The 14,559-nt window shown below is 34.6% G+C and overlaps 1 protein-coding gene across 34 annotated transcripts in view; it reads right to left on the bottom strand.

Moving 5' to 3' along the window:
• The window catches only part of LOC145680652 (uncharacterized), a 407,115-nt gene that overhangs the window by 230,525 nt on the left and 162,031 nt on the right, over positions 1 to 14,559 (bottom strand). The window contains exons 4-5 of one of the 34 annotated variants that reach the window (XM_081751377.1): positions 7,259 to 7,603; positions 2,349 to 2,482 (exon numbers count right to left, since the gene is read on the bottom strand). The exons of 32 other annotated variants lie outside the window; for them this stretch is intronic. In XM_081751377.1, the coding sequence (XP_081607503.1) occupies positions 7,261 to 7,603 (343 nt within the window). In that variant the 3' untranslated portion in view covers positions 2,349 to 2,482; positions 7,259 to 7,260. Of the gene's footprint in view, positions 1 to 1,934; positions 2,483 to 7,258; positions 7,604 to 14,559 lie in introns of those variants that run through there. One more of the 34 variants, XM_081751379.1, reaches the window with a different exon arrangement.

The following is a 14,559-nucleotide window of genomic DNA, read 5'->3' as shown; positions in this document are numbered from 1 at the left end:
CGTTCAAAAAAGACGGCCTCGATTGTGGGAAAGTGGCTGGATCTTCCATCAGGACAATGCACCCGCTCACAAGCCCCTATCTGTACAGCGATTTTTGGCTCGGAAAATTATTGCAGTGTTAGAACACCAGCCGTACTCGCCTGATTTGGCACCTTGTGATCTTTTGTTCCCGAAAATCATATCTGAACTGAAAGGAACACATTTTACCTCCGTTAATGAGGTTAGGAAAAAAAAACACGGAAAACGTACTAAAGACCCTTACAGAACATGACTTCCAGGGATGTTACATACAATGGCAGCAGCGAATGAAGAAGTGTGTTGAAGCAGAGGGGGACTACTTTGAAGGTGACATCACCGACAGAAATCAATAATGTAAGTGCTCTGAATTATTACTTCAGTTCTTTTTTTTTTTTTTGTGTGTGTGTGTGTGTGTGTGTGTGTGTGTGTTGTGTGTGTGTATGTATGTATGTGTTTGTGTGTCGCACCTCGTATATACATTAGTTAACATCTATCACCCTTTACTATATATTTGGGCCATGGTGTTCTTTCATTTGTCTAAAAATCATCCTTTAGCGATTTCTCTAAGCAACCTTTATTCAAATTATTTCGTGAAAATTTCAATAATCACATTTATGGCTCAGAACTCGGGACCACATAGTTGTACATTATAACATTTCACACGCTTGTATAATAAGTCAAAGTATATACACAAGGTGAGTTTGATCCACTTCGGACGAGTTCGTTTTTTCTTTTTTCTTTCCCCTTCGAGAATGTGATTATGGTCTAATCACAAATTTGATGGTCTATAAACTCGGGAACCAAAAGTTAGCACACCATAATATTTCACAACTTCTATAGTAGGTCAAAGTCTACCACCATGACCAGGCACAGAAACAGGTTTGATACATTTTCAGATTCTGCGCACAATTTTTCTAGTTTATGAGAAAGAGAGGGAAATGGAAAGTTGAAAAAGGCACACTCGTTCAGTGAAAATAAAATCTTTAATATTTCAGTACCTGGTTAATTAGAGGAATACACTTCAGACGTAACAGAAGTAGTTTCTTTGTAGTGTACTTCTGAATCACATGAAGTTTCATTAGAATCCCAAATTTGAAAAGGTTGAGAAACACTGACTTCGAGATTTAACAGTACAGCTAGTTTGTAGCTTAAAAAAAAAAAAAAAAAAATCTTTCTCTTTAATTAGACTTCTGTCCATATAAAAATGTAGTACACAGAATACAGCATGGATATAATGCTGACAGATAACTTTGTGCTTGCAACGATTTTATATCCTGGCGGATGAATCTACCAAATTTCACAGTATAGAGCAAGACTAAAACAGACGCGTGGATTGATATGTTAGATTTTGATTTATAAGCCCGACTCATATCTTATACATTTAGTGTATTACTGTGCATCTGATTTTTGTCATTGCCATAGTAAAACCCACGACTCTCCACTAAGGGTAAAATATCTGGGTTTTCCCTCGACTAATTACAAAATCAGATTAATGCTTTTCCATCAAACCCGCTTTGCTACATACCACAACTAATTTAGTTTCAAAAATGTGTATTAGATATTTTTTACTAGATTCTGTTACCAGTACGCTTTCTAAAATTTCTGCCCTAAAGAAGTGACCGGGTACCTGACCTTTATATACCAGTTTGGCTACAGAATAAAATTATTAAGCATTGGGGAAAGTGACAAAGATGTGTTTTGGAACTCAAGTATTATATTATAGGTATGGATATGTACCAATTTATGGGTTGGTACTACGCAGTTCATTTCTTCAACCTCAAAACTAATACCCAGAAACTCTTTTAACTCTTGATTATAGAAATGATAGCAAGAATATTCTGTTTTCTTCTACAGAATTATCTAAATATTAATCTGTCGACAGAGTAAATTACAATGAAGTTTAAAAATACACAAAATATAGTTATAAGTGTTTTATTACAGGAGGACATCAGGTTCAAATACAAAAGCAATCTCTGAGTGTAATCTACAATTTAGAATTAAAAGTATTGAATCACTTGACGCATTATCAACAGAAAATAATAGAACAACTCTGAAAGTATAACACATCTAATACATAAATGTAGTTTTCTTTCACTATACATTTTGAGAAACTCTACGCTACGTTCAAACTGATAACTTAGAAGAATGCTTAGCAGCGTGTTTATCAAACAAGTCCTGCGACGAGAAACTTCTACTACAAATTTTACAGTAAAACGGTCTACTTGCTGAATGCACTGTTAACAAATGCGTTTTCACACTGCTTTTTACGCTGAAACCTCTCGAACACACAGGACATTTAAATGGCTTCTCTCCAGTATGGATGCGAATATGGCGTTTCAAGTCAATTGACTGGTAAAATTGTTTGGAACACCATGAACACATGTATCGCCTACCTAGTCCACCAGCAGGTTCACCTTGGGATGCAGTCATGAAAGTGCCACTAACAGTCTGAGGTATAACATGGCTGAAAATAAAACAGACTTGATTTACACATTGCAGGATCTCTAATTAATTAAAGTTCTACATAAATCAATGTAAAGGTTTTACATCATATTGATAAGATTATATAACGGCTAGAACAAACGAACTCCGGCATGGATATATGTACATCGAAATAAAATAAAAGTTACTTATGTGATAGTTAAGAATAAAAGCATTAAAATAACTAAATAAACATTTTAAAACTTTCATTATCAACATCGCATTTTCTGGGCATTGAAAACATACGAAAAGAAAAAAAAAGTCAAAAGTACTACCTACAGTATATAGGACATAATGAAACAATATATATAGGCAGGAGAAATGTGGATGGGTAACTTGACTTGACAGAAATACCTTCCATAAAGCAGTTTTAAACAAAGCTGACTTTGCTCTAACGCTGTTTTCATTAGTACATATATTTAAGAATTAGCGACAGGTTTGCTAACTTTTTTTTTTTTTTTAATAACTAGTGAATGTAATGAATTTAAGTATTCATGTATAAATAGAAATATTGTATAAGTCGAGAAGAGTATTGCCTTGTGGTATGACGATATTAACTACAATTGAAGAATGGAGGAACAGTGGCTTAGTAGTAGAGCTCTATCCTCTGGTTCCAGAGATCCCTGAGTCAATCCCAGACCATGGGAGTTTGAGGTGAACAACATCGTGTCGTGCGTTTTCCTGTTTCCTCCCATATTCTCAATCCACCAATTCCACTTATAATTATTCACTGTCTATTTTATCCTATAGGGCATCATCATGGGACGTAAACTTTAAAGATTTTACTTTTTATTTATGATTTTATATATATTGTTGCACGTACATAATTGTACCCTAAAACGAAAGCTTGAACCTTCTGCTTCACAAATATATTTTGTTTCTTCAAGAAACTTCACTAACGAGGATGCTGCAGAATTAGTGATATACTTCATGAACATTCGCTTAAAACAGAGCGCGGTTATCGAATTCATGACTGTGGAAGGTGTGACATCCAACAATATGCACCGTCTCATGAGTGCTGTGTATAGGTAAGCATATGTGGACATCAGGGCAGTGAGGAAATGGGTACGGACTGTACACACACAGAATTCAGCCACGCTGTGTCTAGATGACAAAGATCGTAGTGGACGCTCAATGATTGCATCCACTCCAGAGAAAGTGGGGTACGTTGATTCACTGATTCACGGTGATCGCCGCATGAAGCAGAGAGTGACTGCTGACATTACTTGGAAAAATGAATCACATCATACATGATAAGCTTGGGTTCAAGAAAGTGTGTTCAAGATAGGTTCCGCGTCAGCTTACAGTGGAAATGATAGAAGCCCGCAAAAACGCCTCTGAATAAAATTGGGCCCATTTTAACTTCGAAGTAGACGCCTTTTTTATGGGTCCCGTAACTGGGAACAGGTCCTGGGTTCAACAATTTTAGCTGGAGACTAAACGCCAGTCCACGGAATACATACATCTATCTTCTCGCCGTCCTAAAAAGTTCAAAACGCAGCTTCAGCAGGAAGAGAGCTCGTACTCATAAATGTGTCATTCTTCAACAAGACAACGCAAAGTCCCACACAAACCGGGTGATCACCGCCTCGCTGCAGAAGCTTCAATTCGAGACATTAAGCCGCACCCACCTTATAGTTCTGATCTGGACGCTTGCAACTTTTGGCTGTTTCCAAAGCTTAAGGAACGCTTGCAAGGTCAGCGTTTTGCATACGGCATGGTCATGAAGGCAGTGTGTTATTGGTGCCATCAGCAAGCAGCCTCTTTCTTCCGAGGTATGCAACTAGTGTACTATTGGCGCAAGTGCGTCGATATCGGTGGGGGTTATATTGAAATGTCAAAGACTGCTCGGAAAGCAGAAGGTTCAACCTGTTATTCCGGATGCATATATATCACAGAGATTGAAAGGAGGAAAAGGCAAGTAACTAAATAGAGCCTTCCAACGACAGAAGAAAGTATGGAACCAACATTTTCTCTTTCCCTCTCTTCACATGACAAGTCATAAAAAGGAAGAAAAAAGATAAAAGTTAGACCCCCCGAATCCATTTCTCCCTCTTCTTTCACTATCAATCCGTTTTTACACTTTTACTATCTTAATTCTTAAATTTATATGATGAACAAATTCAGTTTGAACTTACAGTCAACAGACTTCGAAACATGGTTTTGCATAACGCGGACATTTTTGGGAACCAATTAACTGCGTTATGCAAGGTATTCCTGTACTCTTTCGTCATACAGCCAGGCAGTATTTCAACGTGCCCCGACCACTACCTCTGATTTGATTGCATATTTTTTTAATGACCCTAAGAGCTAACGAAACTCTTGAAAACTTGAAAATGTGTATGTTTTTTAAGACTACTTTTGTCAGTTATGGTGCATTTATAAGTAAATAATAATAAACAACACAGGGACACGGTGGCTCAGTGATACAGCGTTTAACTCTGGTACGAAGTTAACTGGTTCCATGACTGGCCACGCGAGTTTGTGATGGGCAATATCGTGTCCGTGAGGGCTTTTCAGTTTCCTCCCACACTTTCATTTCACCAATTACTTAATAATCATTCACTTTCATTACAATCATTTGTTTCCTTTAGCCTAAAAGGTATTATCTTGATAATGTGAAATTAAAATTTTCATTTCGTTTTCATGTACAACTATTAGAAAATCTCAAAAATCCTAGTACCACTTGAGATATTCGCACCTCATTGGAATGTTAAGAAGACAGGAATTGTCGACAAAAGTTCGCAGAGGTTACCCTGAAAAGTGTATAATTCCGGCATTTGCGTAATAGGGCTGAGCTTTTTATTTTATTCATTATTAGAAAGTTAATATTTAAACTGTTCAATTACGAGGAAAGAAATCTTATTTCAGCTATGTGGTTATGTTATGAAGGTAAATCGAAACTGATTTCACAATTATGGGCAAACGTAATTTAATGAACTCGGATATCCAGAAAATTTCAAATAATGACTTACAGTGATAAATTCATCTTTTGTAGTTCTCAAACTGAAATTTTACTAATCTTCCAATTTATGACATAAGTTTAATATGTGTAATTAAACCTATCCAGAAAGACAAATGAACATGTCTATCGTGAATAAATATTAGAAAGCCAAAAGACTAAACGTTCTGTGAGTATAAGACAGAACATGCTTTTCTTCTATAGTAACTCTTACATAAGACAGATTAATTACGTGCAGAAAGACAAATCATATTAGATTTTTTTTTTTAATGTGTGTATATCACAGTTAATATAATATTTATTGCATTTTCTTTGCAAAAATCTTGAAGCATGTCTGCATAGTGATTAAAGAAACAAAATTTATCTTCATAAAATTAAAAATTAGATAATTGATAGTAATACTTACAAAGACATAAATGGTTTATATATAACTCTGTCCTTGCAAATCTATTATAGTTTTTTTTAATATTTATTTATTTGTGTAGTTCTAGATACAACACATTTGTCATTTTACACAGGAGCATATAACAATAATAATAGGAAAAATAATAAATACATAAATAAATAAAGTAAAAATAAAAATAATAAAACAGAGTATCACGAGAAAGATATCGACGAAAATGTATATAACAATATTTACATCTCAATTCTACACAATGCAGATTGGATATTTTTTAAAGGGAAATATATCTATGGTAGATGGAAGTCTTTCAGTTCAGTAAGAAGTCTCTCTTGAAAACATGTTGTGGATCAAAGACTTACATTACACGTAGTGCGAAGGTGTATTCAGAAAATATCGTAAATGTAAGAAGTACATAGTGATAGTTTAACTTGCCATTTTCTATTTTACAAAGAAACAATATAGCATTTTTTCTTTCCAATGAGTAATGTATCATGGTACATTCAGTGTTTTCATAATAATTTAAGTACTTGGATCTACATAGCTGTGCTGGATCTACAATTCTGTGCCGAGCAACAGCTAAAAACAAGTTAATAACAATATCTAGCTTAAAAGATGTGTGGCAGAGATCTAGATCAAACAGACGAACAGTATTCCACAAGAGACAATTATATAGAATTTAACTTGAAATATAATATTTTATTACATAAATATCATGCACTGTTTTTAAGTACTAAACTATTCTATTATCAGCTAGTTTGAATTCAAAACAAACAACGTTTATTTAAATTATACCTTTTTAAAACTATTTTCCACAACTAAACAAATGAATTTTAACTCAACACATGCATTCTTACACTATATGTCATGCACATCTATCCGTCTTTCACCTTTTAATGATATTGGATGCCTAAGAATCTGATTTTGGTGCAAATACTTGAATTCATATGCAACAGAAAAAAGAAAGAATTTCAATTTATTTGAATTAAGAGAAAGCAAACTCGCGTCTGGCAGACTAGAAAATCTTTGAGAGCTTGGCGCTAGAGAGTTAAATATCTATTCAAAATGTGTTTCATATTACAGTAAGTTTCGAAACGCATTAGAAAAGCTTTTCAATGTAAGAAAGAATGAAAAGCTTGATAAATTTAATCTTTTTCGAAATCATTCTTGACCGTAACCTAAATAGTAACAAATAATAATAATAATAATAATAATAATAATAATAATAATAATAATAATAATAATAATGTAAATATCCTCTGTTAAAAGTCTCATTAAACCGATTTGATATGAATAAATCTGGATTTTGTATTTAACAGCAGATTTGTGCCTACAATTTTAAGCATTGAAAAGAAACGTAAACACTAAAACAAACACACTACGAAATGGAAACATACCTTTAATTAATTATTACACGGCGTTTCTTTGAGTGCATAGCACAATGATTCTTATATACGTCTTCTGACGTAAAACTTCTACTGCACACCGTACAATAGAAAGGTTTATCTGCAGAGTGGGTGAACAAATGACTCTTCACACTCTTCTTCTGAGTGAATCCTCTTGAACATATGGGGCACTTAAATGGCTTCTCTCCAGTGTGAACACGAATATGGCGTTTCAAATCAATCCGCTGGTAAAATCTTTTGGGACACCACGAACATGCGTATCTCCTAAATGAATCGGAAGAGTCAACATCCACTAACGATCTATGATTGCTGAGGATATTTGGAGCTGAGGCCAAGCTGAAAATAAAATAAATGTCTCTTACATTCTTTTAATATGCATTAAAAGAATGAATAAATTTGTTTTTCAAAACCACTACGGGAGAAAAAATACAGGATGTCTGAAAAGTGACCTAATCCTGCTTTCAACCGTAGTAATACTACTAACAAAAACAACATTACGCCAGCAAACCCGTTCCTTTTTGTATATATAGATAATTTTTGCTATAAGACAGGATCAACAAACATACAATGAACGGAAATTAAAATAATAATAATAATAATAATAATAATAATAATGAAAACGTTCAAGTTGTATTTTTTTTAAATGATTATTCTATCTGAGAAACAACAGAATCTACCGTAACTAGTTTCACGTTACAAATTAATGCAAATACATCGACGACATTTATGAACAATAATTTCAACTACACTGAAATAATGATTACGTGAAGTTATACCAGGAATTATGTTGAAATGAAGAGTGGACGAATAATAAATAAAATTTAGAAAGTAAAATTGCATGGGCAAATTATTCATAGTTCTATACTTACATAGATTTAAAATGAAATCTTTCAGTTTAACGACCCACGGATATGTCCTTTAGGCTAAAGGAGATGGATGATTAAGACAAGTGAATAATGATGGACGAACTGGTGAAATGAGGATGTGGGAGGAAACGGGAGTATCCCGAGATAACCCACGGACTCGATGTTGTTATATAGATTTAAATTTCGTAATTTCCGAAGAAGTAATTTAAAAAGGAGTTAAGTTCGATTTAATTAATAATTTAATATATACATAAAGATGCACATAAAATATATTGGTACTGAAAGAGACAAGTTAAAGGTTGGAGAGAGTTAAAGGAGAGAGACGATCAATAAAGAAAAATGATTCTGAAGGAACTGGTGTGTGGGAGTAAACATGAGAAACTCGATAAAATCCATCGACATAATGTTGCCCAACACTAATCTACATGGCTTAGAGGAGGAAAACGAAAATTTCACACTAGATATTAATGCTCTACCACCGAGCCACTGTACCCGCTCGTCAGAAAGAAATAACCGGCACTTACCACATCCAAATAGTATTGTCCACTTTCAGGCATTACGAAAATACACTTCACCAATTGGCTATCAGAACTACGATAGTTTACAGGAATATGGAAGAAAGCACATATTGGAAAGATAACACACGCACGTACTCTTCCTATGTGCCACAACAATGCGAACTCGTGACTATAAATCTAGCCAACTGTAACTGCTGAAACTTAAACTGAGCTAATTGACGATATACAAAATCGGTAACCTCCTCTGTACCACTAAGTAAGTACCCAACTTTAGACAAAGTTTTATTAACGTCAAGGCTGGTTCGGTCACTTTTGTTAATGTTTTGGAATTTCCACTATTGTAATACAGGGTTTAATTTGAAAATAAATTAAAACATTAATATGAAGTTACCCTTTAAACATTTCTTCAAATGCTTTTCAATGATCAGAGAAATAAGGGAAAGAAGCTAGGGAAAAATTTTCGGTGAAAGAAGAAAGGGTATTTTATTAGTACACGTCCATCATTACGAAAATCGTAGATGATGTCATACCGATTCAAGAGTGCTCATTTAGGACCCCCCCCCCCAAAAAAAAAGTGTTTTATATGTTCATGCAAGATGGATTAGTGAGAGCAGATTCTAGAAATCTGCCAAATGTAGATGATCTCATAATTCCACAATTTTTCAACCAAAATAATGATTAATTTGGAGCAGTGATGAAAAATTTATGCTTTTCAAAACCTCTGTATTCTATTATGGGACTACTGTTACATGCTACCGTTAAGTTTCAGAAAATAATAAATTCAAATTAAGCCACTACGATCAAATAACTGATGTCTAGAAGACGTCGACAAATCTTTAAGATCTTCCAACGTATGGCTCAACAGCACTCGGCGCCAGAAGATTGACATGAATTACGAGGTGTAAACAATTTACGAAAAATTCATGAAATTTTGATTTGAAAAATGTTATCCTTTACGTACCCCTCCCCCCCTCAAAATGACTATAATTACACTAGTTAACAAAGGTTTTGTTACATAAAAGGAAATACCTGTTCTTAAAGGAACTTTTTGTGCTGAATTCGAATATGCACTCGGTTTTTCTCCATCACGTACGATTTTCCCGTAACAGAGGGATTTTCGGGAAAATCCCTCAAAAATTTCCCTTTTCGTTTATTTTACACCCCAAGATCTTGTCCCCTGGCATATACTAACATATAAATTATACCTAAGTATACTTTGATTCATATTTAACAAACCCTCCAAGTTTCGTAATAATCGCTTTATTCTTTCTAGAGAAATAAATATGTTTGTATGTATACTGTGTGTACTGTTTATTGCACCTTATAGTAATGCTTTCAGATCTCTTAAGTTGAGGTAAAACGTTTTGCTTTATTACCACAAACACATATATAAAATATAATTTATAAGTGTGACAATTTACAATAAACAATAATACAAATGTACCAAAAGGTCATGAAAAGACAATCAAAACTATCACAATATATGAAACTTCCATTGGGTTACAAAAACGTACACTACTTCCTTCTTTTGTAAGAAATGTTGCATTCTCTAACAAGACCCCAACAATAGTCCCCCATCATTGAAGGATCCCATCGTCCCTGGTACCTTTTCTCCATTGCCATTATATCTTGGTGGAATCTTTCCCCCTGTTCGTCGCTGAGAGCACCTAGGTTAGCAGGAAATAAGCTGAGGTGGGAGTGCAAAAAGTGGATTTTTAAAGACATCCTACAACCCAACTCTTTGTATTTCTGTATCATGTCCTGTACGATTTCTGTGTAACTCTCAGCTTTGTTATTGCCCAGAAAGTTGCGCACAACACACTTAAATGCTGTCCAGGCAGCTAGCTCAGCACTGTTTAACTTGCTGTCAAAGCTATCATCAAGCATTAATTTCCTAATTTGGGGACCAATAAACACTCCCGCTGAAATCTTAGCATCACTCAGGTTAGGGAACTTATCTCGCAAATACTTGAAACCTTCACCAGATGTGTCCATGGCTTTGACAAAGTTTTTCATAAGTCCTAACTTGATATGAAGTGGCGGTAGCAATATCTTATTAGGATCTACCAAAGGAGCGTATTTGACGTTGCATTCTCCAGGTACGTAATTCACTCTAGGTTCCCATTCCTTCACTTCATAATGTTTGTCATCAGCTCGGCTATCCCATAAACATAAAAAACATTGGTACTTCGTGTAACCGCACTGCAGTTCTAATAAAATACCAACTACCTTGAGATCACAACATATTTGCCAACAATGGTCCTTGTAATTTATAAGATTTAGCAAAGTTGACATGGTGTCATAGGATTCCTTAATCTTTACTGAGTGCGCAAGTGGTATAGAAGGTTTTTTATTTCCATTATGTAAAAGGACAGCTTTAAGGCTGACCTTTGACGCGTCGATAAATAACCTCCATTCTTCTGGAACGTAAGGAATTCCTAGCTCCGCCATCAACCCATTTATATCCGTACATACGCACACATTATCTTGCATTGAGAAATAGCTTGAAAATTGAACATGCCTTTTCCTGTGCACTGATATGTTCGTTTCTGCATCCAATAAGTTCCACTGCTGGAGCCTTGATCCCAGAAGTTCCGCCTCTTGTTTTGTCAGGTGCAAATCACGGACTAGGTCAGTAAGTTCACATTGCCGGATGAAATGTGGCTCGCGAACACAGTCAGGGATGAACGTTGGATCCTTGGATGTACATGTTGATGTCGATGGTTCATCAAGGTCATGATCATCATCAGAGTCTTTTGGCCATATCTCTTCCCAGTTGGTAGGGGGCTCGGGAAGTGGAAGTTCATCCCCGTGCGGAATAGGTCTAATTGCGGATTTAACGTTGGGATAACTTATTGTGTATTTGCTTTTTTTAGAATGTCCCTTAACTACTGTGAGACAAAAATAACAATCATCCAGATGGTTGGTGGGTTCTCTCCACACCATTGGTACAGCAAATTTCATGAACCTCCGTTTCCCTTTGGCCCATGCAAGTAAAGTGACGTAGCACGACGCACAAATTATGTTGGGTGCCCAAGTTTTGTCCTGATCTCCCACACGACATCCGAAATATATATAATATGCTAGTTTCACCGATGGCGTAATGGATCTACACTGTCCTTTAACTACAAACTGGCCACACACATAACAAAAACTATTTGTTGAGTTAACACACGAACGCCGTCCTCTTGACGCCATTGTACTGATCACAAACTAAACTTCTGGTCTTAGTTGGGTATAATGCCGTTAAGATCAAACATGAAAGCACTCTTAGCAGCAAAGACAACTTTGAAAGTGAAGTAGTGTTAAACCACACGTCAATATAAAAATGTACAAAACTCCCTCACCAGGTGTCAAGAACACAAGAAAGAAAGAAATGCGCGGGGGGGGCGGGGGAACGATACCGTAGTGGAAAATTCAAACTGCATTAGTTCATTGTTGTCAACAATGAGTCTGTATTCCATTCTTTCTTTCTTTTGCATTCTGTTACATTTGATAACAAATATTGATAACCATTTCATGAACAAAACGAAAAAAGTTGGAGAATTGTATATATATGTATTAAGATATACATATACTGTACGTTTAAAAAAATATACGTTAGAAGTACATTCTATTTTTATACACGTTTCTGATTTACAGAGAGCAATACAAGTGTGTTGTTGACTATTGTAAATATTCATTTTTATGTCTGTGTTTGTAGTAATAAAGCAAATCGTTTTTACCCCAACTCAGGAGATCTGAAAGCATTACTATCAGGTGCAATAAACAGTGCACACAGTATACATACAAATATATGTATTTCTCTAGAAAGAACAAAGCGATTTTTACGAAACTTTTAGGGTTTATTAAATATAAATCAAGGTATACTTAGGTATAATTTCTATGTTACTATATGTAAGGGGACAGGAGCTAGGGGAATAAAATATCTGAAAAAGGGAAATTTTTGAGGGAATTTCCCGAAAATCCCTCTGTTACGGGAAAACTGTACGTGATGGAGAGAAACCGAGTGCATATTCGAATTCAGCGCAAAAAGTTCCTTTAAGATCAGGTGATTTTTCTCATGTAACAAACAAAAAGTTTAAATTTGTTAACTAGTGTTATTAAAGAAAGTTTGATAGCCGTGATTCGTTCACGATATATGCAATATAATGTTTCCTCATAAGAGATTTGATACTCAAATATCTAAGTTCAGTTGGATGGTAAATATACTTTATATATAAATTGAGTTGATTAGTGTAACAAACGTCGAAGGTGGTTCGTGACACCGAGATAAGTGAAAAAGGTCCTATGAATATATATAGCATATTGGGCATATTGTCAGAAACGGAATCACACACTCTAAGTTTCAATTTCGTCTGGTAGATCTCAACCACTGGAGGATGTTTGCTGACATCTAATGGCTAAATGTGTAACTTTTACTATCTTTGTTTCAATAGAAGAAAATAGAATATGGATAGCTACCCTTAAAGTCACCCTTACGCTCAAGGTGTCGACAGATTTGACTTCATTAACGAACTCATCGTGATAATTGATCTAGTTACATATTGCAAGAAACAGAATTCAAAAATCTGCTTTCGTTCAACAGTTATCACGTGAACTTAACGGACGGACGTAAGTCGCTGCTAAGATATAAACGGATTGATCCCATTAAACGGACTCATCGTGATAATCGCTCTATCTATTGCAAGAAAAAACAGTATTAAAAAATTCGCTTTCGTTCAAGAGTTATCTTGTGATGTACGTACTAACATTACAATATCATACGCCCTACTTGCGTGTATCTAATAATAGAAAAATAAACGGAAGGTATAAGTTTAACTATACTATGAACTTCAAGCTAAGTATCTAAATGTACTTTGTTAAATTAATGCATATATTTATTTTACTTTGTTCCGAAATTTTGTGAGGATAGAATTTTGAGTTCATTCAACTTCCAATGGAATAGTTTGGGTCTATGAGGTCTTAACGAGAAGAACTTTGAGCAGTTCGAAGATGAACGTGTGGAAATACATTAGCCTCTATTTGTACTCTATATCTAAGAAAATGGAACATTCTAACAGGGTTAACATGAAACATAACAGTGACAATAGAGAATTACAATTTATAAATCATATTTTATAAAAAGAAATGAAAGTGGCAGATAACTGCAGAGCAGTAGACGGCTATTTTATTTTAGGATCTTTAAGTTATATGTGATCTAAATAACTGAACATTTACATAAAGAAAAAAAGTAAATCTCCAATAGGTACAAACTTGAAAAGTCTGATTGTAATTATAAGTTGCACTGTGCTATGAGTAGAACAGCCAATTCGTCAAAAAGGATATATTCGTCTAGAATCAATTACTTACATTGGTGTTCACTGAGGTAGATTAATCTGTATATATATTTCTCAACTAAACTATTTCGAGAACTGAAAAGATTTTAAATTGATTGACTATATTAGATTCTTCTCGTCAACACTATTGTTATAATAAGAAATAAAAAAAAATGTCTGCTTTCAGCCTTTCGCGTTCCGTTTGACTTGTCAAAATAACTACATAATAACCCTTCCTTCTACGTCGTTTTACAAAATCATATTTTTTGACGTAGACCATTACTAGGATAAATACGATAACACGACGAGTAATACTGCAGCTATTCAGGGAAGAAAGTAACATTTTATATACAGATTACATATTTAAAATACTATTTAATTTTTCGTTGACTATACAAACGTGGCAGAGCAACACTTATAACTAATTTTGTTATATTTAAATTAAATCATTCTCTCATACTTGAATACATATTTTGAGAATTTTGCAACCAGATATATTACTACTTATCTGACAATTTTAGTGTAACATCAATTAGTATATTTCACGGATATCACATATGTAAATATTTGGAAATATGAAAGGTCACAGT

Source organism: Thermobia domestica, chromosome 3 (genome assembly GCF_964235325.1).
Source record: "Thermobia domestica chromosome 3, izTheDome1.hap1.1, whole genome shotgun sequence".
Classification (NCBI taxonomy): domain Eukaryota; kingdom Metazoa; phylum Arthropoda; class Insecta; order Zygentoma; family Lepismatidae; genus Thermobia; species Thermobia domestica.
Note: the sequence above shows the minus strand (reverse complement) of the source record. Positions and strands in the feature narration are given on the sequence as shown.